Source organism: Thunnus albacares, chromosome 17 (genome assembly GCF_914725855.1).
Source record: "Thunnus albacares chromosome 17, fThuAlb1.1, whole genome shotgun sequence".
NCBI lineage: Eukaryota > Metazoa > Chordata > Actinopteri > Scombriformes > Scombridae > Thunnus > Thunnus albacares.
In genome coordinates, this window is record NC_058122.1 from 1,526,212 (window position 1) to 1,550,544 (window position 24,333).

Below are 24,333 nucleotides of genomic sequence, written 5' to 3' on the forward strand. Positions count from 1 at the left end.
TACAAGCATACTAGCATCAAACAGCAACTCACCTGCCATGTTCCTGAAAATAATGAGAGACATCTTCTGCCGCGTACAGGTACATCTGGCCTTGCCCATTGGCAGAGCTGGATAGGGCTCCGCCGCTCAGCATTGCAGCCAATTTTTCCCAGTGGCCACTTGTGGTATTGCAGCGACAAATCCCCCTGCAGCCCAAAAAGCGTTTTCCCCATAGACCACCATTATAAAAGAGACGTCTGTAAAACTGTTGACAGGGCACCTCAAACTGCAAACAACATAAATTATGACTCTTTCTATTATGAACTTTTGATCCATGGAGGTTTTATATTTGTAAAACTTTCCTCAAACCGAGAAAAGCTATTTAAAAATCTGTGATGTCATCACAACGTAAAGTCTGTGGGCCGAGCGGGAACTCGTAGGCGGGGCCAGTGGGGGGAAACACTACTGCGCATATTCAGTGGGCCGCACAATGCGGAAGCAAACCCGGAAGCTAGAAACTTTTTTTGGCGTATGCGCCAGCCGAGCAATTCCTTTAGGAGTGAATGGGCGCCATTTCCAGCTCTTATAATACATTCATGATAATACATCCATGGCCTTGGCCCATCTTCTTTTTGTTGAGTTTTATGGTGGTTGGTATCCATAAGTGTTGCATTACCGCCATTTGTTGGACTGTCCCTTGCCCCATCTATTCCAGCATTGCCATGGCATGTGTGGAAACGTGCAAGATGGAAATTTTTAGGGTACAAGCACAGGAGCTTTGGGTACATAGCATATCTGGACCGAGCAAGAAAAAAGTAGTTTTTCAGATTTTCAATATTTTATACTGTTTTGAAACTATACATTTTTAAAACTTTGTCTTTAAGTTCAATTTTACATAAATGCTAATAAATCAAATTGGCTTAAGCTATTGTAACCAAATTTGGTGCACATGTTCAAAAGCTTGGTCTGAGCTTTGCTGTGCAGTCCTTAGATATTGTGCCCCTAGGGAGCGCTACAAATGCAAAAAGTTTACAACCTTGTAATCAGCTGCATGGATTCGGAAATTCATTGAGTCGATGCATAAAATTTGGTAATGATTGATTAAAGTGGGCATGACTTATTACAACAAATCTAAATTTCTAGACATTTCACATTGCAAAATTCAAAAAATCTAAATAAATCACCCGTACATCCTACAGAGCTTTAAGTTTTTTCAGTGCATCCACTGAATTGTGAAAAAAGTTTATCTCACTGCAAACTATGGTCGATTCAGAAGTCTGTCACTCTACATTTTTCAAAACATGCAACTACTAGATAAAAGATGTCAAATGTTTCAAACGGTGTTAGAGATTGCTCAAATTGTGAGACTGCAGTGATATTCAATATCTTGTTGTAATTTGTATTGTAAGCACATACTTTCTATTTCATCTAATTTTTAAACAAACTTCATCAAAATTTTTGACAATGCACCCAAAACCAGCAGAAGGGTGTGTGATTTATTATTATCATTGTGATTAAACACCCATTTAATCTGATACTGATGATGAAAATTCCTGTATTTTCATACTAACAACCCCTAGGTGTTGCTAGTAGGTATTGCTTGGAATTTTTTTTTTCCACAAAAAAATTGAAAAAATTGCCGCAGAGCCCCTGAGGTTACACGTGCAACAAAGTTCTAGTGGCCTGTTGAGCTCTTTAAACTACAGTTTCCTATGCACACTTAAAGTTGTCTTGTATGTACAGGTAAATATCCCACAAGAAACCATATCTGGAGCTGGCCAAACATAATGAAACTTATATAAACTTAGCACAAAAAGTAAGGAAATTTGTGTTTGGTGGATTATTTCTTTGTTGTAACAATGCTTCTTGGCAATGAATCTTATACCGTTGGAAAGCCTGTTCATTTCCCTTTTAAATGGTGCCACATTTGTAAGGAACATGCATTTGTGGGATGAGCAGAGCTGAGTATGTGGGTTGAAAAATTTGCCAAATCTTTTCTGCCAATGCCAAACAGCTTATTTTGCTGTTGCTATTGACTCTTGTTTTGAGCTTCTGGTACCCCCAGGTGTGACCATGAGCCCTGCTACAGTGGTCAGTAGGTGTCAGCTCCAAGAATCGGCATGCCATGTTTGACTGATCTGGATAGGGCCCGTGCGATAGGGCAACTTCTGGTGTTCCGCAAAACCAAGTTGCAGCATTATTTGGAGTGAGCCCTAGTACCATCTCAAAAGTGAAGGCCAAGTTGCATAGAACGGGGGATGTCAGAGACAGGCCGCGAAGTGGTCGTCCCAGGAAGACGACACCCCAAGAAGACCGTTTCCTCACCCTGTCAGCATTTAGATATCGTAAGCTGTCTTCTACAGATTTGCAGTCAAGGTTTGCAGGACAATATGGCCGACGGCTCCCTGCCCAGACAATCTGGAACATTGGTGGAAATGTAGCTCAGTGCACTTATGTTTTGTCTCTACTATGTAAAACAATAACAGACGGAAAATAATTTGTCACTTGTAAAGCAAAACTACTCAAAATCAGATGTGTGAAAATTGTTTGCCTGAACACTAGTCAGTCACCGGTAAGCATTATTATAACCAATTAGAACATATACATTTCTGCTGTGTTTGTTATGAAATAGAAGAATCTGTGTGCGATACAGCTGGTTTCTGATGTGCACTAAACTGTTCCCAGTGCACATTAGTGGGATTTCTTCCTGCATATAATTTCAGGAGCTCTCTGTAAACAGTACCTTATCAAAATTATCATTCAAATGAATATATCTTTATTCAATAAAAATATCACAGTAACTCACTAATACATACAACAACTCCTCTTGTGACTCCTGAAAACATGCATTTTTTACATGTTGGCATGACTTATTGGCTGTAAAACAAGTGTGCACAAAAATGATAATGAGGGCACAAATGAACAGAAACAATAAAAATGTGTGTAAAAAAAAATGAATCATAATGTTTATGTTGTGCACAGTCAGTTCTTTGTGAATGTCACTGGAGACAATCTAAAATCAAACTGTGTTTTGTTCTGTTCTTCAGTTTGGGCATCCAGACCAAAGAGAACAGACAGGACGGGCAAAGAATAGAACTGAGTTTGAAAAAGCCTTAAAAGCCTTAAACTCTCAGTTGGACATGTCAATCACTCAGTCCTGCAAAGTTTCCTTTTAAGAACTATGGAACCACAGAGAATTGTTTTATAGTATCAAAATATTTAAGCTCCAAAGCATTTACAACATGAGAAGAACCTCTAACCAAATCAGTGGCTAGTATGAACACATCAATTTAAAGCTGTTGCATAAAGAAAACAAATACACAATAAATAGACAATCATTGCTGGATACGAAGTAACAGTCAAATGGAATCTATGCAACAGATTCCTTGAGTTTGTGCGTTTGTAGTTTTGTTAAGATTGAAACGTGTTGATGTAACAAACCACTGCCTAGGCCTGTGACATCACCAGCCTAATGGATGTTTCTGATCAATCAGGTGGCACACCTGTTGTTGCTCCTAACACCTCCACCTCCTCCTCATTATGCTCTCAAAGTAAAACTGAGAGTCAGCAACAGAAAATTCTCTCAGGAGAGTCAGTCCTGATGATCTTACAAACCAAGAGCTTTGCCCTGTATCAGTGAGCTTTGCTAGCTACTGGCTCAAAACATTAGCTGTGTCCCAGTTCCATACTACTTACTAATGCTGTGCAGATTTGAAGTCCATTTGTCTGTGCCTGAGGAGACTCACTCAACAGATAAGTCTAATGATGTTCTATATTTTTCCATGAATAAGAAAATTCAAACACATGCAATCACACCAGAGTGTGTCTCTCTCATCATTATGCATTCAATGGAGGATTGTTCAAATAATAGGAGACATATTAACAGAGATTGATTATTCATTCCGCTGGATTTACTAAGGTCATGCAGTTTGCAACGGTCAATTTTGTGTGGAAAATGCTCTTGTCTCTGGAGAGCAGGCGTAAACATAGCTTAGATGGGATTTACAGGAGTCACATGTGTGGCTGTAGTTGGTAAAATAATAAAATATAACAATACAGAAAACTATCTGATTACTGTAACAGCAAATGAACCAGGGGTAGGTGTTGTGGCTCGTGTTGTGTTTAAACTTGATGTTCAATAAACTTTGAAATGCAGATTAGCAACAGCTATTATTATCATTATTATTGTTTTGGTAAAATATTTCCTGCGTGTGTTTTCAACACCATCTCCACCTCCACCTGCTGAACCTGCTGCTCCGTCACTCTCTTTCTCCATCATGGTATCTTGTGTAGGATGTATTGTGTGCATATTTGATGCCATATGCAGCACTGAACATCAGACATAGCCTAATATAATACAATATTATACTTGTATGAGTAGCCTGATGTTTTAAAGGGGACATATTTATTATATTACTTTTTGTGGTTTTCTGTTATTTATATACTGTTCTGATTGTTGTTCATGTTTTCCACTCTCATATTTTGGATAGGATTCTAGCTCAAACATGTACGGATGTCTTTGAGACATTGACATTTTGAGTAAAGAACAAGAAAAAGTAGTGAAATCCTACTACTATAGTTTGTTTCATGGTTTGCTGATGTAGCCTCCGGAGCTGGCGGAGGCCTTAAAGAGATAAAAGCTAAAACTGCCTGTTTGGGACAGAGGCTGAACTGAGGGGCTGTATAAAGGGTCAATATAAGATAAATAAGGAGACTTTTTAAACTGTGAATCCTACAAAGATATTCCAGTAAAGCTGCAGATGAAAAATATAGACCTGGAAATGTGCATAATATGTCTGCTTTAATAATAACATGTTTTCTCAGGTGGAATTGAATCTCAGCTGTTGTTTTGATGTGTATAAAATGTTTTCATATGAGATAGCTGTCAGGAGACGTTCCACATCTATAAACTAAAGTGTTTTAACAAAAGCTTCAATGAATTGATCACTTTTTTTTTTTACTGATTAATCCATCTATTTTCTACTGCTTATCCAGGTTCAGGTCACATTAATATAATTAATTATCTATTTAGAATTATTGCTGTATACTGCTGAGAAGTACTGAAAAAAATGATATAATAAATAATTGTAGGCCATATTGTTCCATCATACTTTCATACTTGTGGTATTACATGTGAAATATGTTATTATATATCATAAACATATTCAATTGCACTTAAACTAACTTGGTGAACACTGCAGGACCTGTTAGTGTAAACATTTAGTATCTAGTATGGAATTGGGACAAATTATTTGTGAGGCAGAAATTTGTCACTTCTTTGCTTCTCTGGTTGTCATGACAATGGGAACACCCATAAACCCATTTTAATGCGCTGTCTAGGTAAGTATCTGTTGGGGAGATACTGACTTTAAAGATACAGTTCCTGTTTTTGTCACAGCGCCCAGCAGCCCCCACATCCTGACCTCTTCTCAAATCACCACTGATGTTTAAAAATCTGTGTTTCAAAACAACTGGTTTTTGAGGGCAGTATTTGACACTACATGATTTTGTACTTACAAGACAACAGCCTTTTTGTCCTCTACCAACCTCAGCACTGCTCATCCCTCTCCCTTCCATGGCATGAATGAGCTGGGAAGAAATTGGGGTACATATGATCTGGACTAACAGAAAGAAGCAGGGTTGTCTGGGACTGGCAGCATACATTTGTGTAGTTAAATGAGGATAGGAGAGTAGGGTGGAGCAGGTCAAACCAAACCCTTTGCTCTCACCAACACCCTTGCTTTAATAGACAAACACTCCATCTGAACACTTCCCCTCCTTTATCTCCCTCTCACTCCTTTACACAGGATCTCCACAGCAGGGAGCCAGAGGAGCTTAGAGGATCTCAGAGGAACATCTGGACAGTGAGGCACCTCCTGCTTCAGACCAGCCCAGAGTCCTTCGCCATCTTGTAGAAGGCTCCTCTTTGAGCGATGAGATTGGAGGGAGAGTCAAATTCTGCAATCTCTCCCTTGTCCAACACCAGGACCCTAGAAGAGACAGAATACTAATAAATTTCTTAGCACAAACACTAGTACTACTAAAGGCTCAAATGTGCCTCATGCACCTATGCGCAAACACTCTTCTGCACCTTATCTCATGAAGATGACAAATTAATGTTTGAAATCTCCAAATAACATGAGAATTGATTCATCCTGTTTAGATGACAAAAAAGTAAGAATAAGTAACTATTCATCTGGAGATAATGAGAAGACAACGCCATGATACTACTGCTGGCTTCTGCAGACAATGTTAAACACAAAATGTTCAATCCAGACAGTAAGCATTCAGAGAGTTCCACATGTTTTGTTCTTCAGGCTCTGTGTTTCAGCATATTCAATTGTAAATAAAATGATGGATACTACATTAAAGTGCCAAGTATCAGCTTTAACTTGAGTAGGTTTATGTCAATATTAAAATAGCTTCTTGGGCAGCCATATATCGTTTCAATGTTAGTTCAGCACAAAAGAGCTCACATAAGACTCAGAGCTGATGGAGAGTTGACTGTTGCCAATTAGATTGGTGGAGTTGTCTGTCAATATATGGAGTAAAGAGGTTACCATGCAAATGAAGGATGTAGGCGGACATGTTTCCTTGTCAACGATCAAGAGAAGAATTGATAACTAGAACCTCAGAGGATTCAGCACAAGATGCAAACACCTGGTAAGCCTCAAACACAAGAAAGCCAGGTTGCAGTTCACCAAAACCCACAAAAAGAAAGCGGTAGATCTGGAACAAAGTTCTATGGACTGGTGAAATGAAAAAAATCAACCTCTATCAAAATAATGGAAAGAGGAAAGTGTGGAGAAAATAAGAACAGCTCATGACCCAAAGCATAGCACTTCATCTATCAAACATGGTGCTTCTGATATGGCTGGAGCATGTATGGCTGCCAGTGGAACTGCTGACAGACACAACAGGATGAATTCAGAGGAACACAGGATCATTCTGTTCAGATAAACACATCAAAACTCATTGGAGCACATTTCATCATTCAGCAATCTGAAGCACAGGCTAAAGGCAGAGAGAGTCCACAACAAGCAAGAGCTGAAGGTGTCTGCAGTGAAGGCCTGAGAGAGCATCACAAGGGAAGATACAAAGTGTCTGCTGATGTCTATCAGTCCAAGACTTCAGCCAGTCATTGACCGCAAAAGATTTCACACTAAATATTAAATGTAATGATTTTGTTTGACTTCATGTATATCTGCCCAATTACTTTTGAACCCTTAAACTTTGGCCACTACGTGTTAAACCTCATCAAATTAAAGCTGAGACTTGGCACTTTAATATAGTATCCATTATTTTATTTACAATTGAATAATTCCAATTGAGACTGAAGAACAAAATCTGTTTAACTGTCCAAATACTTCCTGTCTGGACTGAATGTAGGTATATCAAAGCATTCTATCATGCAAAGTGTTCATGTGTAGTGTATGGTACCTGGTGTAGTCCATGATGGTGTTAAGGCGATGAGCTATGGTCAGGACAGTGCAGTCCTCAAACTGAGAGCGGATGGTGGACTGGATCAGGTTGTCTGTCTCCATGTCCACAGCTGCTGTGGCCTCATCTAGAACCAGGACCTTGGTCTTCCTCAGCAGAGCTCTGGCCAGGCAAAGCAGCTGCCGCTGACCCACACTGGAGTGAAAACAGAGATTTGCTTAAACAAAGTAGAGGCAGCACATCAGCAAACAGAGAAACTTAAATAAGTCTACTATAGTGCGTTTGGGCTCGAGTCCAGGTCCTCCCTCATCAGCTTTTTGAATTGATGGGCCCAATTTCAGGTAGAGGTGGAAGAAGTACACAGATCCTTTACCTAAGTAAAAGTACCAATACAGCAATTTAAAAAGATACTCCATTAGTATTGTAGTAAAGTCCTGCATAAAAAATCCTTCTTAAGTAAAAGTACATAAGTATTATAAGCTTGATGTAGTTAAAGTATTGCAGTAAAAGTACATAAGTATTATGAGCTTGATGTAGTTAAAGTATTGCAGTAAAAGTACATAAGTATTATGAGCTTGATGTAGTTAAAGTATTGCAGTAAAAGTAGTGGTTTGGTCCCTCTGACTGATATATTATTATATATGACATCATTAGATTATTAATAGTGAAGCATCAGTGTTAGAGCAGCATGTTACTGTTGTAGCTGCTGGAGGTGGAGCTACTTTCAACTACTTTATATACAGTTAGCTAGTTTAGTCCAGTGGTTCCCAACCTAGGGGTCGGGCCCCTCCAAAGGGTCAGCAGATAAATCTGAGGGGTGGTGAGATGATTAATGGGAGAGGAAAGAAGAAAAAACAAAGTTCTGATACACAAATCTGTTTTCAGTTTTTGGACTTTTTCTCTAATCTTGGATTTTTGCTGAAATATTGGATCATTTGAACATTTATTGAAATGAAAGCATGTGAGAAGTTTAGAGGGAAAAGTCTTTATTTGGTGGAGCTGTTAACAACTCATAGACATCTGAAATGTGACCCCGACTACACACTGCTTTTTATAAGACGTCAAAAGCCAAAAAGGTTGGAAACCACTGGTTTCATCTTTAACAATGTGTTGTATTTTAAAAGCTTGTTATATTATCCATTGTGTCAAATCTTCATCTGAAAAGTAACTAAAGCTGTCAAATAAATGTAGTGGAGTAGAAAGTATAAAATAGCTTCAAAGGGAAATACTCAAGTAAAGTACAAGTACGTCAAAATTGTACTTAAGTACAGTACTTGAGAAAATGTACTTATTTACTTTCCACCACTGATTTAAGGCTGAGGTAAGATAGCCAAGGGTCCTCTTTGGGTAGGGTAACCTTTTTCATACCTATGAAGAGCTCATCTGTCCACTTGCTGAAGCATGTTTACATGTTGCAGTGTGTACTAGAGTAATATGAATGCTACAGAGCAGGTTACGCATTATCTAGCTTGTGTGTTGGAGATATTAAATATTTAGTTGTATACTGTTTTCTTTAGACATACAATATGGATGATTAAGTCCAGGGTATGTGAGGCTTTTAGGCTGTATGGATGGCTGTATCTTCTAACAACTACCGCTGTTCTTATTTTTGTTCAGTGTTAAGCTTCTGTCAATGAAACTCAACACTTCCTGGAGATGTTCTACACTAAATGTCTACCAGCAAAGAGGTCATTTAAGCTGCAATAAGGCTTTAACTATGAAACATCTGCACAGGAAGTGTTGACTGTCACTGATAATAGCGCAAAACGGAATGAAAAAATGGCAAAGTAGAAGCAACTGGGATGAATTGGTGAGTGAGAGCAGTACTAGTGTGAGTGAGAGCAGCAGAGTGGTGAATATGACATCTCTGTTGTACTGATGGACGTATTGCTGTGGAAATAACAGGTAGAAATGGAAACAGTGTATATATACTTATGTCTCTTATATAAGCTTGTTTGAGAAAAAGGCCTGCTTCTCTCACAGTTGAGGTAGATGAAGTCTTTAGTAGTTTGTATGGCTTTATATATGATTTAATAGCAGTTGTACCTGAGGTTCTCTCCTCCTTCACTACACTCGTGGCTGAGTTTGTCTGGAAGACCAGACACAAAGCTCTTGAGATGAGAAAACTCCACAGCCCTCCATACTTCCTCATCAGTGTAGCTGTCAAAGGGATCCAAGTTCATCCTCAGAGAACCTGAAAACAGCACTGGATCCTGAGGAGGGGGAGAGAGTTGCATATCTGTGTATCACATGATGGGACCAATTCTTTTGTCATCTGTGCCACACTGACTAGAAGATTTGGTGAGATGAGGAATAATTTAGCTGAGCCCCATTTCTGGACTGGACTGAATTTACCACTCTTAACATGTTTAAGCACTCACTAAAGTATCAATTTGTATTCTGCTCCTAATGTAATCAAAACAAACTACACAAGGTAGACAGTAGACTTTATGGCAGTGAGGATACACCAGCTGTGTGTGTACTACAAATACAACCACATAAGACCTCACTTAGAATGAAGGCAATTTTAACTTGGACTGGCATTCATGTCAATCCCTGGTAGGCCATTCAGATATCATTTAACTCCATGTTCTTTAGTGTCCTCTCTGCACTAACCTGTGGTATGATGGTGATTCTGGAGCGGAGTTCATGGAGGCCCAGCTGAGCAATGTCCACCCCATCAATGAAGATTTGACCCTCAGCTGCCTCAATGATCCGGAACAGTCCCAGTGTTAGGGATGACTTCCCCGCTCCAGTGCGCCCCACAATCCCCACCTAATGGGCAGATGTAGCAGCTGATGTTACAATGGCCATACTGTATTCTCAATGCACCAACAATCTCTGTTCAAAAAGTAGAAGTATTCTTAAGTAGACATCAGAGTAGTTGTAAAAGCCTAGTGATGTAAAGGCAGACCTTCTCTCCTCCATTAATTTTGATGGTGATGTCGCGGATGGCCAGGTCCAGATCGTGGCGGTAGCGCAGGCCAAAGCCTCTGACGTCTATGCAGCCTTCAGTGGGCCACCCTGGGGGAAGGGTGGAGGTCTCGCGTTTCCACTCTGCCTGGTGGTCAGAGGGTGCACAGGTCAATTAGCACATCAACATCCACCACAACCCCACTTGCACTTTCACTTTCACTTTCACTTCTGTGACCCTGTTTGGAACTTGTACCTTGTATGTAGATAAAGAGCTGGAAAACAGAGATGGACGAAATATTCTGAAAACTACTAGTACAACAACATAAAAAGCCTTCTAATACAAGTGAAAATCCTGTGTTCAAAATCTTACCTAAGTATAATCACCAAAATGTACTTCAAGTATCAAAAGTACATTTTGCAGCTTATTATACAGCAGTCAGTGTTATATTATTGTGTACTATATGATAGGTTGATTACTACTGATGCATTAACGTGTAATGCAAGATTTTAATGTTTTAGCTGATTGAGGTGGAGCTAATTTCAGTATCTTTCTATACAGTTGGATAATTAAAAAACTGCAACTGTAAAACTGCATTATATTTTACAACATGTAAAATTTTAATAAATATATGTTTTGCTTGAAAAATCTTACTCTCAAAAGTAACCAGTAAGCTGAAAAATAAATGTAGTAGAATAAAAATACAGTATTTTCCTCTGAAATATAGTGTATAAGTAAAGGTATATTGAGTAAAAGTACCTCAAAATCATGTATAATCATCAAATACCTAGGTTAGATTCCACCACTGTTGAAATCTTATGTAATTTAATAGCTTAAATAATTAAACAATCAGTAGCAACCTACAGCATGTTAATGTGTGCTTGTGTGTGTCTTTGAGGTCACCATCATTATCTCTGAACTCTCCTGGATTTTATTTGCTTCTGCATCATACCATCCTGGTGTCTGGACTCCCATGAAAAAAATCAGAATAAACTCTGGTGTTTTCTAGCGATTATTTGATGTTTTGTGTATTTCAAATGCTTTCAATAGTACATCATGTGTATACCTACTGTATATGTCGATAAAAACAGGATTGTAAATCATTTCCTGTACCTTTAAAAGGTGACATATTATACCTCTTTTCCACAAGTTAACACAGTTCTCTGGGGTCTTAATAAAATGTCTCTGACATGCTTTGGTCAAAATACTACAAGGATTAAGCACCACAGCAGTCTTCTCACCCTGTCTCAACAGCCCTGGTCAGAACGGCCAATTTGAGTGCCTGTTCCTTTAAATGATAATGAGCTGCTGCTCACCTCACCCCCCTCTGCCGTGGGGTGTGCCGACGCGAGTACGGCTTCGCACTACCATGGCAACTGTTGAGCGTGAACCCTGGGAGAAACATGGCTGCCAGAGAAAAATAGCAGTTATCTGGATGTAACTCCAGGTCTATGAGTACGTGAGTAGCCCTCTAACGGGCGTTGCTATTGGTTTACCCAATAGCAACACCCGCCAAGCTCTGCCTCAACACCTGAGAAAGATCTTTGCACTCACCACCCAATCAAGAGGTAGCAACCATGCAGCATCCTCTCACTTCAAGACCCCAGCACTAGCTTCGCTCTTCTGTCTTTGAAACTCAGCAACAACAACTGGGGCCAGCTGGGCCTGTGGTTAGAGGGCTACACAAGTACTCATAGAACTGAAGTTACATCCAGGTAACTACTGTTTCTATGTTGTACGTGCTCTGCCCTCTAAGGGGCTTCGCTATTGGTTAAGACCTGAGGCGAAGGCCGTTACAGATGAGTTGTACTTTCAGCTGGGCTTGAACCGACACTAGTCCGAACCCAGCCACAACCAAGAAACAGCATTTGAGCACCGCCTGTCTTAGGGTCTTGCACCGGACTGCAAAAAAAGCCAGCAACTAAAAACCTCAGTCTGCTCCAGACTAGGTCCCCTCAGGCAGTGCACCAAGCACTGAATGAGACACAGAACCAGCAGTCATGTCCCTGAGATATGACTGAACAAAAGTTGAAGGGGAAGACCAGGAGGCAGCCAAACAGATATCCTCCAGACACCGCTGAAAAGTGCCATAGAGGACGCAATGTTCAAAATCTTTTCATTGAGATTTTCAACAAAAGTTTCCAGGGTTGGGTGGATATGTTCCACATTGTTATGAAATATACACCAATGTAGTATCATATAATAAAACAAGCAGTGACAATAATGACAGTAATAAAGTAAGACATCCCTACCCCCACCCCTTTGATTATCTAGAACAGGTATAAGGAAATGCATAGAAATAAACAAATAAAATTAAAGATGTAGCCATTTCCATGAAGGCAGGTGTTTTATTTTTAGTGTCAAGGGCAGTTAGAATGCATGTCACGCCATGTCATTTGGGTGTTAAGTATGTCAAAAAGGGTCCCCAGGTCTTATAGAATTTCTTCTCAAAGCCACTGATTGAGAAGTGTATCATCTCCAATTTAAGGCAAGATATTATGTATCAAAGCCACTGACTAAGTGCAACAAGTTGCACCCACACAGGCAACCATACTGCGCCCTGCAAATATCAGATGAGGATCATCTCCATCACTAATGCCAAACAGCTACTAGAGGGGCTGGGATTCGTCATTCTCGTCCCATGGTTTGGAATGAGCTGTCGTGGTCTCCGCTGCTAGCCCTGGGCTAGTGTGGAGGGAGAAGATGGACTTGGCAAACTTGTGCTGCTGCACAATTGGTACCTCCTGATTGGTCAGTGAGAGCAAAGATCTTTCTCAGGTGCCAAGGTGGAGCCTCATGGGTTAAACCAAAGGCGAAGCCCATTAGAGGGCGGAGCAGGTATGACATAGAACATAGCAACCATATATGCTTGAACCAGAGTCAGACCCTGAGCAAAAAGAGGCTCCCGAACAAGTTCAAGCATCAAGGATACAACAGGACATTTCTGAATGGTTAGTTATTAGTTTTATGTCACATTGACATTTCTTTTGTATGTGGGTATGTTGGCTCAGGTCAAACTGGGATTCGCTTCTTTGTACCTCTTTCTTTGTGTCACTGTACTCTTTCACTTTCTCCACAGCCACTATGTTGGTCTCCACATCAGAGGACATCCTCACCAGCCAGGTCAGAGAGGCAGTCAGCTGAGCATGGGAAAGAGGAAAGCAAGATGAGGATTCTATCAAAAACTGAAGGCTACTTGTTTTTAACTTCACATGTTCATTGCTACCAGCCAAACATTCATATAATCTTTTTCTACAAATCATACAGGCTTGTGTTGAATATTTTATCACTTAAAAATTGATAGGGCAATTGGGCTAAACTCCTTGTAGTTATTTGGCTGTTTGTCTCTGCACTCTGATGTGACTGGAAAGTTGAAGTCATTCTCTAGTTAATGGTAGAGTAATCAGCGCTGCTACTAGTTACTCCTCATCCTACATTTTGCTGCAAGTAGAAGTAAATTGCTCGACCTCTCTAAGTGTGAGAGGGTAAAAGGTCAAAAAAGGTCAAAAAAGGTAGTGATACAAGAGATTCATAATCAAATGGTGTCATATACATTTTTACAAAACATGTACAAAGCATCCTACAGGCTAGAGTGGTTTCTAACCTGACTTATCTTTGCCCCTGAAGACAGTGTGAGCATGAGCAGTTCACACAGGTTTGAGTGTCAGTGTTTACCTGGAGGGCATAGGAGATAGACAGCCCCATAATGCCTGGACTGAGGCTCTCTCTGGCTATGACAGCAAACAAAGCAGCAAATGACACGATGCAGTTTCCTACAAACTCCAGACGAACTGCCAGCCACCTACACAAACACAACAAGATATTAAAGGAAGAAGACTATTCCAAGAAATAAATGGCACATTCAGTGGAACTGAAGAAATTTAAAGATTTTTTTCAATTTATTTTTATTTATTTTTTCCTCTGTATTTTTCATGACACAGTGCATACTGTTGCAGCAGGTGCAGTAAGACTGAGTACTAACACTATTCCTGACCTGTTTGCTACTATGCTGGGGTAGTAGGCCTTCTGGTTGCGGTCAACCCGGTTGTCACTCTCACGGATGAAGCGCTCTTGTTCACCAAAGGCTCGGATGACTGAGGTGCCCAGCAGTGTTTCATTGAAGTGAGTGTAGATGGGTGAACGGCTAACTGACTCCAGACGCTTCAGCTGACGAGATGATGCCACATAAAACCTCTGGACAGAGTAAGAACAGAGCCGTCTGACACCTTGATTCACACTTGACCACAATCAAATACAGTGCAGCTGTAAACCGTGGAACAGTAACACTTATAATGCATAGCCCAATGTATGTTCATGTTTAAGGGACCAAAATGCATGAAAGGAATGGAAAAAGAAAACAGAAAAGAAGTGTTTTTTTTGCGTTCTGAAAATTTCACACTAACCTGCACAAAAAAGTAGAGCAGACCGAGAAAAGGAATGATGATTGACACCAGTGGTGTGGCGATCAGGATGATGACACAAGAACCCATCACATTGAACATGGAGCCCATGAACATCTTAATAATGCTGGGGATCACTGAGTCAATGGTGTCCATCTCCTTGGCAAAGCGGTTGACCAGATTACCGCTGGGGGTTTGCTCAAAGAAGGACATAGGTGAGCGCAGGACATCGTACAGCATGGACTGGTGGAGGCAGCGAGATGCCAGGATGCCCCCGATGGACATGGAGAGGGAGTAACCAAACACTGCCAAACCTACAAGAGATCAGTGGGGTTTATAGGGTAAGATCTGTATGCTGCACAGTCTGAGCTTGAAACACACACACATGCATACACTGAGGCCAAGAACATACCCTGCCTGAAAAGATGAGTGCCTTGAGTTACGCAAGCTTCATTTGATGAGCTGTCTTTGAAAGGTTTCATATTGAAATTCTTGACATACACAAGTGAACTACAGTTTCAGCTCTAAGTCAAGCCTGAGTCCAGACCTTTTTGTTTCAAGTCCTAAACAAGTCATTATTTTTCTCTCTGCTAGTCTGCCCTGCTAACTGTACTTCTCCCTCCTCCCCATGCAATGTGACTTTGTCAGAGTGATGTATACTGTGAGGACAATAACGAGTTGCTTCACTGCACATTTTGAATCTTTGATCTTGGGGAAGACATCAAGTCATTTCAAGTCAAGTCACAGAGAAAATGGTGTTAAAGCCAGTCAAGTTACTTTTTTTCTAATTTGTCTACCAGAGTCTACCTCAGTCCAAGTTATGTGAGTAAAGTCGGCACTTATGATGAGCACTAGAGGTAAATGAGAAAATGTGTCTTTGTAGTTTGGTGAACTGACCCTTTTAGGATGTTTCAGTTCCCTTATTTCAGCTCAGAGGAGTGAGGAGGGTCCTGGGACCCCATAAAAACCTATTTTCTATATAGTTACATTTATTTGCTTGTTGAAAAGTTGAAAGGTGAGGTTCAGCACAAGATAGTCAAGTGACAGTAGGCAGGCAGCTAAAATATACTGGTGCTGCAGCTGCAAACTAATTAACACTTTTAAACTCTACGGTTGTGCTCCTTCTCTGCACCGAGAAAAGCCTCATTTATGTCTTTTAAATTCAGTAAACATAAACAAATACATTTACAAAATATCTCTCCTTATTTAGCCAACTGGATACAGCAGTAAACAACATTTGCGATGATCTCAGTTGTAGAAACATGGAATCTGTTGGAATAGCTGACCTCACTAGGGTATAGAAAGTTAATTGCTGTCCTGGTGCTGTGTCAGAAGATTTAAATAATGAATGAAGATATCCATGCTGTGCCAGCTATGCATAAAGTATGCAGGATTTTGGAGAGGTCTGAGTGTGAACAACTGCTGATGAGTTAGTTTGAGCAGGTGGGAGATGCAACTGAATATAATCCATTAAACAAATGGAGGGTGTTTCTGCCTCTGCAATCTGCACTTAAAGGCATACTACATAAATACCTCATACTACCTTCACCTCACATAATTAAAAAAAATAGCCCATAGCCCAATTGGATGCACAATACGCCATGCTTTTTGACTTGACGAAATAACCACATGCTGTCTCCTTTGAGGGGATAAGCCGCGGTGATAGGGTACATAAAGTGTCATTGTATGCTGATGACCTTCTCCTATATATCACCAACCCTGCGCTTTTGTCTCTTCCCTCTAGCCTATCCAGTCTGGAAGAATTCGGGAAGCTGTCTCTATAAGCTGAACGCTTTGTTTTCCCTTTGAACCCCACTGCTCTTAATATTCCTGCCTCTATGTTTCCCTTCAGGAGAGTGACCTCCCACTTCAACTTGGGGATCACAGTTCCTCACTTCTTTCACCTTTTATACAAACTAAATTTTTCTCCTCTAATTGACAAATGCAAACGAGATATGGAAAGCTGGCACATGTCACCACTATCAATGACTGGGTGTATTTGCCTGCTTAATATGAACATTCCAATACTCATTTCCAAAGAGCAGTTTAGCACTCTTGACAGGATTTTTTTCTAACTTTATCTGGGGTGGCAGGCAGCCTTGGATACACAAGGCCTTCTTACAAAGATCCAAAGCATTGGGGGGGATGGCTATGTCCAATATTCTCTATCATAACTGGGCAAGTAACATCCAGAAGGTTGTTATGTATGTCCAAGGTAGCTCATTTGAGCATGCACCAGAATAGGTGAAGGTAGAATCACATGATCTTCCTTTTCACTCCCTAGTCACTTCCCCATTACCACTGGCAATTGGTGCATCTTACAACAATCCAGTTATAGCTCACACAATCAGAATATGGTCTCAATTTAGGAAACAATTTGGTCTGGAAAACCACCAGCCAAGTTAGATCTGTCTTTTTGAACGTGGCATGGGAATGTACTATGTACTATTAGTTATTATATCTATATGTCTATAGGGTATTCGCATCATTCAAGCAATTGGCAGAAAAATTTAACCTACCCCACTCTCATTTCTACCATTATTTACAAAATAGGCATTTTGTACAGAAGGGTTACCATCCTTTCCCTGAGATACACCAAGTGACATCAATAGACACTCTTTTAGCCACAGATGCTAGTCTCAAGGGTGCCATCACAATGATCTTTGATATACTGGCCAATATAAATCCTCAGCCTATGGCTAGCCTTAGAACCCTATGGGAACAAGATCTTGGCACACTCCTCCCTAATGATTTGTGGAATGTAGATTTAGAACAAGCACACTCCTCCTCTTCATGCAGTAGATGTGGGGAGTGAGGGGATTTGTAAAAGTATTCAATATGTGATTTGTACAGATTAAAACTGGAAATGCCAATAAACGCATAGATGCACAAATATCAGCAACAAATCAGATGCAATACTATTTTTTAGATTTTGTTTCCTAATTCAGCATCTTGCCAGAAAGAGTGTATATGTGTTGAGTATAGGTGTGAATGACAAAGAAACTTTCATGCTCTTCTGGTGTGTCAGAAAGATTCTTTTCATGACTTCTCATTTCCTCAAGCTTCTTGGCTCAATAATAATATTGTATATGCTTCTGTCTCCCCCCTACCCTTCCTCACCCTGGGACAGGCCGAGAGCACCGTACACCCCGAGTCTCGTCTGTCTGTAAGGCTGAGTGCCATTAACTACGGGGTCATCAGTCCACAGGCTCAGCCAGTAGTTGGAGAACAGGGAGACCAGGTGATGGGCGAGGAACAGCAGTAGACTGATGCAGGACAGGAGCACTCCGATGGCTTTCAGATAGGCACAGAACACTGAGAGCTTGACCTGGGGAGGGAGAGGAGGCCAGCTTGGATCAGACTGCACTTGGATATGCGATGATGAATCCTTGCTCTCATGTGAGTATGTCAAGTCTCTAGGGTTGGGCCGATAGGCGATGCCATCGTCCATCGCTGATGGCTGACGGTCATCGCCCACTGAGCCTCTACCGTTGTAACATCGTGATTTAAAAGCCCCCCCCGCGGTGAAACAGAGGAGAGGAGAGAAACTTAGCGCGACCATAAATGACAGCAAAACACAGTACATGCTTACACTGAGCTAAAGTGAAACGAGTGTACATAAATTAGGTAAATAACATAAATAAATGGTGTCTACTGCGTTTTGCTGTCATTTATGGTCGTGCTGAGTTTCTCTCCTCTCCTGTTTCACCGCAGGCAGGGCTGAGCGCTTTGTGCATGTGTGTCCTCTGAGCGGAGCAGAGGAGAGACAGAACAACATGAAGTACTTGAGTTGACAACAGCTACACTCGTTACGTTACTGTAAGTGCAATGAAAGCTTTGTTTCTGTAGACATCGCCCAACCCTAGTCTCTACCTACCCGTCCAGTGCTGGCCTTGTCAGCCTCTGTCAGCTTTCCCACCTCGGGATTCTTGGCCTTCTTGTTCAGCACCTCTCCGTCCTTGCCCGTCTGGGATAGTTTGGACTCACTGCTGCTTAGACATGGAATAATACAAAGAAACACAGGAGCTTCAAAAAGAGGAACAACTAGTATATATCATGATGAAACATATATAAGTATAGGTCTGGTGATATTCCATATTATTCTTATTATCAACATGTTCCCATGAAAAGAGCCAGACCAACAATGAATTGATCTTTCTAGCAGCTATGGTATGTGTATCTAAAGCCTGATATACATTATTCCTCTGTGTCATAGAGCTCTATTGTTGTTTTTCACAGTTTCACTCACCCAGCAAGAGCAGTCACACTGCCATTCTCTAATCCTTTGGTTCCTTTCTTTGGTTCAGATTCTAAATGTAAGAAGGAAACAAAAAGTTAAGTGTTGAGAAATTATTTATCCTTAAAAATTATCTACAACCACTGCAGCAAAAATCTAAGATCCAAAACACAGTTAATGTTCATGTTCTCCTTAATGTGATCAAGGAAAATAAAAAAAAGTGCAGTGTGTCTCACCATCATTGTCAGTGTGGTCGACAGCAGCGTATGTTCGCTGAAACTCAGCGAAGGCTCCCTCTGTGGCCATGAGCTGCTGGTAGGAGCCCATCTCTGTGATCTCTCCTTCCACCATGACCAGGATCAGGTCAGCCTGGGGCAGGTAGCTCAGCCCGTGGGTCACCAGCACACGAGTCTGCACACAGCCACACAAATTTGACATGCTCGTGTGTAAAAAGGTGACACCCGTGCCTTTTTAAAGTCAATAAATCATTAGTGTATTCATTTCAAGTCCTTTTATATTAAATATCTGCTGACACTGAGATTGATCCAAAAGTTTTTAAATTTATATTTTTTTTCTAGACAAATGTCACAGAAGACTGCCAAAAGAGAAGCAACGTGAGGTGAAATTATGAATTCTTATCATTTTTATCCTCACACTAACAAATAAACTGCAGTAGTTTCACATAAAATTTGATCATCAGTTCAAAAGATGAACAGCTGTGTTAGAAAATATCTGGTTATTTAAGTAAAAAGTCGAAGGTACTGCCATTCTGGGGTAGTTATTACTACTCTCATTGTGCATTTCAGCAAGAAGCAGCCAATCACCGAGCAGGTAGAAGCTAAAGATACATCCTTGCTATGGTGTTGACAAAACAGCCGAGACACACTGGTATTGCGGTATTCTTAGCCGTCCACCAAAATCCTAGACAAAACGGGTTTTCTCAGAAATGAAGTGTAACTAATCGAAACAGGTGGTCAGAATATCAACCTATAGGATTGTTACATTATCTGGGAGAGTCCTGAGTTTCTATGTTCAGTACTATTGAGATTGTTAAAAGAAAATATTGAAATGGGAATACAGAATGGGGAAACAGAACCAGCAACCCCTCCCACTGCGTATCTCTATAACAACAATATACATCAGTGGGAACTTGGGATCATACACACCTTGTCCTTCAGCAGACCCTGTGGGCCGATGACTTTATCAAAGATGTGTTTTCCTACATGAGCGTCGACAGCAGACAGTGGGTCATCCAGCAGATAGACAGCACGGTCACAGTAGACAGCCCTGGCCAGGCTCACCCTCTGCTTCTGACCTCCAGATAGATTCACTCCCTGTACAGACAAACAGACAGAGCTAAAAACTATGCAAGGCTATTTTATGATTTTAAAGACAGCAACTAAAACTTTTTTTTATTATTATTATTGTAAGCAACTCACATTTCTCTTTCTAGACAAGCTGTAATTTTAAAAGTAGACAACTTAAACGAATAGTTGACATCTGTTCTACTCTGCAGATAAATGAAATGATTAAATGTGTGATTAAATGCGTGATCAGGAGTTGATACCTTCTCACCAATCTCGGTCTCGTCTCCAGCAGGAAGGATCTCCAGGTCCGGCTGAAGGGCACATGCTTCCACCACATCCTGATACCAGGCCTCAATCCTCTCCTGGCCAAACATTATGTTGTCTTTCAGTGTGGAATTCTGGATCCAGGCCTGCTGGGGAACATAGGCCACCGAACCCTGCAGGGCAACACACATCAGCTCACATGCAAAGGGCCTCATACAAGAACCACCCGTATGAACAGATTGGTACTTAAGTGGCATATGTGAGTGATTAATTAAGAGAATCTGTGGAATTCACCAATTTTCTCTGAGGTATTAAAAAAATTAACAAGTGGTCCAGGCCTGCGGGGTTAGGGTTGGGGTTATTTCACTTCATATGCCATAATCTGATAATCTAGTAGAATACCTAAATTAACTAACATGAAACCAGTTTTTAGCGCCGCTAACAAAGTTCTGCTGATTCAGTGAGGAATACGTTTCACTTCCTGTAAATTCTTCACAATAAAAAACTCCCGTTATTTAGTCATTTAAAAGCCTTCACTTCGAAGCAGTGAAACAGGAAATGTTGGGTTTTCATTGGCAGTAACTTAACACAACTCTGATATGTCTGCCCCTTGGCAGCTTCCAAGAGGTGGCTAATCAGAACAGCTCATTGGGAGGGGGGCCTTTAAAAGACAAGAGTTCAAATGTACTGTTTAGAGACAGAAGTTGAACTGAGAAACTGCATAATGGGCCAGTATAAGTTAAATAAGGGTTTTTTTTTAACTGTGAATTATGCAAAGCTACTCTAGTGGAATCCAAAAACAAAAATTTAGGGCTGAAAATGAGCATAATAGGTCCTCTTCAATGTCCCCACAGCCTATAGGCTGTGGGGACATTGGTGGAAGTTGACTGGTGGAAGGCCTTCCACCAGTCAACTTCTTCTTTGCTGTTGTCCGGTTAGTGCCAGTGACAAAAACAAAATAAAGAATAACTTTGATGAAATGTATTATAATTTTCATTAACAAATGAAAACTAATCGATAGTGTCTTATTTGAAGGCTTGCATGCATTTGCAGGATCACACTGTCAAACAGTATCGTCTACCACCCAAAATATCTCTTGTTCAGAAGCTTCTTGACCTTTTCCTCTAACAAACAGCATGCTGTATTCATCAATGTTCTGTATCTCAGTATTGTTAGCGAACATCACCAGTTTTTGGAAGGAAATAGATTTATGGAATAAATCAATCTACAAATCCACTGAAAATTTGACACAAAGCAGCAACAAGACAGCTGTGACAAACCACAAAAACAGGCAGGACAGCACACTGACACCTAATAAAAAGGTAAGCTAACATTAATTTAACATTATCATTATTCAGTCTGCTATCTTTTGTGTTTACAGGCTGTCACTAGGAATGATTGCAGGATTACTGATGGTTATCAATCACTAAAGGAATATTGCTGCATTGATGTTATTCAGTGTTTTAGCTGCTCATCTTTAAGCTAAACCCAGACAGCAAACAGATTTTAGTTAACAGGTGGGTGAATCAAATTTCTGAATGATCAGCTGGTCTGCAGTGGAGATCCAAGGTAACTGTGATAATACCAAGTGATCAGAACAACAGAGAGAGAGACACACTGTTCAAACAACCAGAATGATAACTGGATCAGTCTGTGGTATTACTGCCTGGTAGAAAGAGGAAAACAGTGCCCCACAGATCCAAACAACATCTAAAACCATGGTAACTATAGCCTGTAGAACGTCTGGATGACATGAAAATCAAAAAACTAGACATTTCATTTTCATCACAAGAACCACTGTAAAAATCAGGTGCTAGTGCTCTCTCTGCATGTTATTGTGTAAATTCTGTGCAAATCTTCTTGCCTGATTCAATTTGATTTCTCTCAGTGTTTTGGTCTCTGAGATACAGAGCACTCTGTGAAGAACTGCCATGGAAATAACAGGCTTGCAGGACCAGTGCAAGCTTTAAGCCATGAAAATCTTGTTGAAGCCATATTGGGAAAAACAGCAGACAGAGAGGTTTCAGTGTGCAAACCTTCCACTATGTCAGTTTATTAGTGTGAGAGAGTGAGAGCAGCCACCTTGACAGCCACGGTTCCTTCTAGTTTGTCCATCTCTCCAAGCAGGGCAGAGAGCAGCGAGGACTTTCCTGAACCCACGTGACCCACCACAGCCACCAAAGAGCCTTCTGGGATACACACATTCAGCCTGCAGACACACAGAGACATTCAACTCATTTCACTTCCATTTAAGGAATCAATCAGGTTCATTTTTTAATAACGAGTGAATTGCATACTTATGAACTAATCTAATTATTTTATTTTGTTTGCTACTTTGTGTGATATTGTGGGAGAAAACACATTATTAGAAAAAAGGAAATTAATTTTTTAATAGTCTTCCGGAATGTTGATGAGTTGTATGAGGACAATATAACCACAATAAACTGAACCTGTAAAAACAAACGACACAGATTACAGAAGCTGTTTTAACGCTGCCTGCAAAACATTCCATATTTGCCATTGCTTGTTGACTTCTTTATGGCTGAGACAGACTCATATGTTATTACAGAATATTGCCATCTGTATCATCAGTCAGTACATTGAAACAAGGGTCATCCTGAGCTGATTCACAGGATCAGGATTAGGTCCGATCCAGGGAGAACTATCAACTGTGTTAATACTAAAAGCTGATACCAATGTTGATGTTCAAATAATTTGTTTTTATAACATAATGACAAATGACATGGACAAATATTTATGATAAAGATCCTTTAAATGTGATTATTTAAGATTTGTGACCAAGATGTATGATGAGTTGGACATTTCATAGCAGCAAATATGTATACAGTTCATTTGAAACTAGAAAATAAATTGGTGTCAAAACTGATAACACAAATACAACAAAAATCTATTTAGGCCGAGAAAAGATAAATAAAATAAATGAATCTGAACTATAATAAAGATGAAATGAAGTTGTGTTTAGTGTGGGCAAGCCTGCATTATGAACATTAATTCATTTTGATTTTTATTTATGTGAATACACTTAACCATCTTGAGGAAATATGGGACACACACACCTCTTGAGTGTCGCTGATTCAGATCTGGACCAGCTGAAAACTCCGTCCACTATGGAGATACTGTAAGGAGCTGGGAGGAAGAAAGAAGGATATATGAATATACACATATCACAAGCACAGGAAGGAGAATCTATACAACATGTGGGAATGTATCATTCTGAGACAAGAGGGAGGAGACAACAGACAAAGCAAAAGAAAGAAAAGCAGAGGGGGAAAAACTCCGGACTCACAGCCTGCTACTGCTTTGTGTTCCACACTGTCTTCCTGCAGCTCCTCATGTGACAGAAACACTCTCAGTCGCTTCAAGGACACACTGGCCTGAAGACAGACACAGAGTGACAGGTTGATATAGCTACTAATGTTCAAATAGTGGCTGTTCTTATCCACACTTGCATTTACAGTTGGTTTTTTGTTTTTGTCAAGTTTCCCATCCACAATGAAACCCCAAAACAACAGAAAGACTCAATATTATACCCTCAATATAATATCAAGTCATTTCTAAACCATTGTGACATCAAGTCATTTGATGCCCTTAGGTTACAGCAGACACCCTGGTGTGTGTATGTATGAAATAATGTTAAGCTCAATAAAGGGTCAGTCCATCCAAAATATATATTTCCTCACTAACCTGTGAGGTTTCTCTCCATACATATAGTTTTGGTTTTATGTGTCCAGATTTTAAGATTTTCTACAGAAAACATAGTTCAAATGAATT

General features: G+C 40.3%; 1 protein-coding gene across 1 annotated transcript in view; it reads right to left on the reverse strand.

The window, feature by feature from the left end:
- Positions 1–4,943: 4,943 nt before the first annotated feature.
- abcc1 (ATP-binding cassette, sub-family C (CFTR/MRP), member 1) overlaps positions 4,944–24,333 on the reverse strand; it is a 35,909-nt gene continuing 16,519 nt past the window's right edge. The window contains exons 14-31 of the mRNA XM_044330607.1: positions 23,849–23,936; positions 23,619–23,688; positions 22,624–22,750; positions 20,538–20,714; positions 20,137–20,304; positions 19,207–19,381; positions 18,983–19,043; positions 18,611–18,722; positions 17,854–18,061; positions 14,737–15,047; positions 14,328–14,527; positions 14,009–14,135; positions 13,372–13,473; positions 10,334–10,480; positions 10,036–10,194; positions 9,466–9,632; positions 7,420–7,614; positions 4,944–5,969 (exon numbers count right to left, since the gene is read on the reverse strand). Of these exons, the coding sequence (XP_044186542.1) occupies positions 5,861–5,969; positions 7,420–7,614; positions 9,466–9,632; positions 10,036–10,194; positions 10,334–10,480; positions 13,372–13,473; positions 14,009–14,135; positions 14,328–14,527; positions 14,737–15,047; positions 17,854–18,061; positions 18,611–18,722; positions 18,983–19,043; positions 19,207–19,381; positions 20,137–20,304; positions 20,538–20,714; positions 22,624–22,750; positions 23,619–23,688; positions 23,849–23,936 (2,703 nt within the window). The 3' untranslated portion in view covers positions 4,944–5,860. The remainder of the gene's footprint in view (positions 5,970–7,419; positions 7,615–9,465; positions 9,633–10,035; positions 10,195–10,333; positions 10,481–13,371; positions 13,474–14,008; positions 14,136–14,327; positions 14,528–14,736; positions 15,048–17,853; positions 18,062–18,610; positions 18,723–18,982; positions 19,044–19,206; positions 19,382–20,136; positions 20,305–20,537; positions 20,715–22,623; positions 22,751–23,618; positions 23,689–23,848; positions 23,937–24,333) is intronic.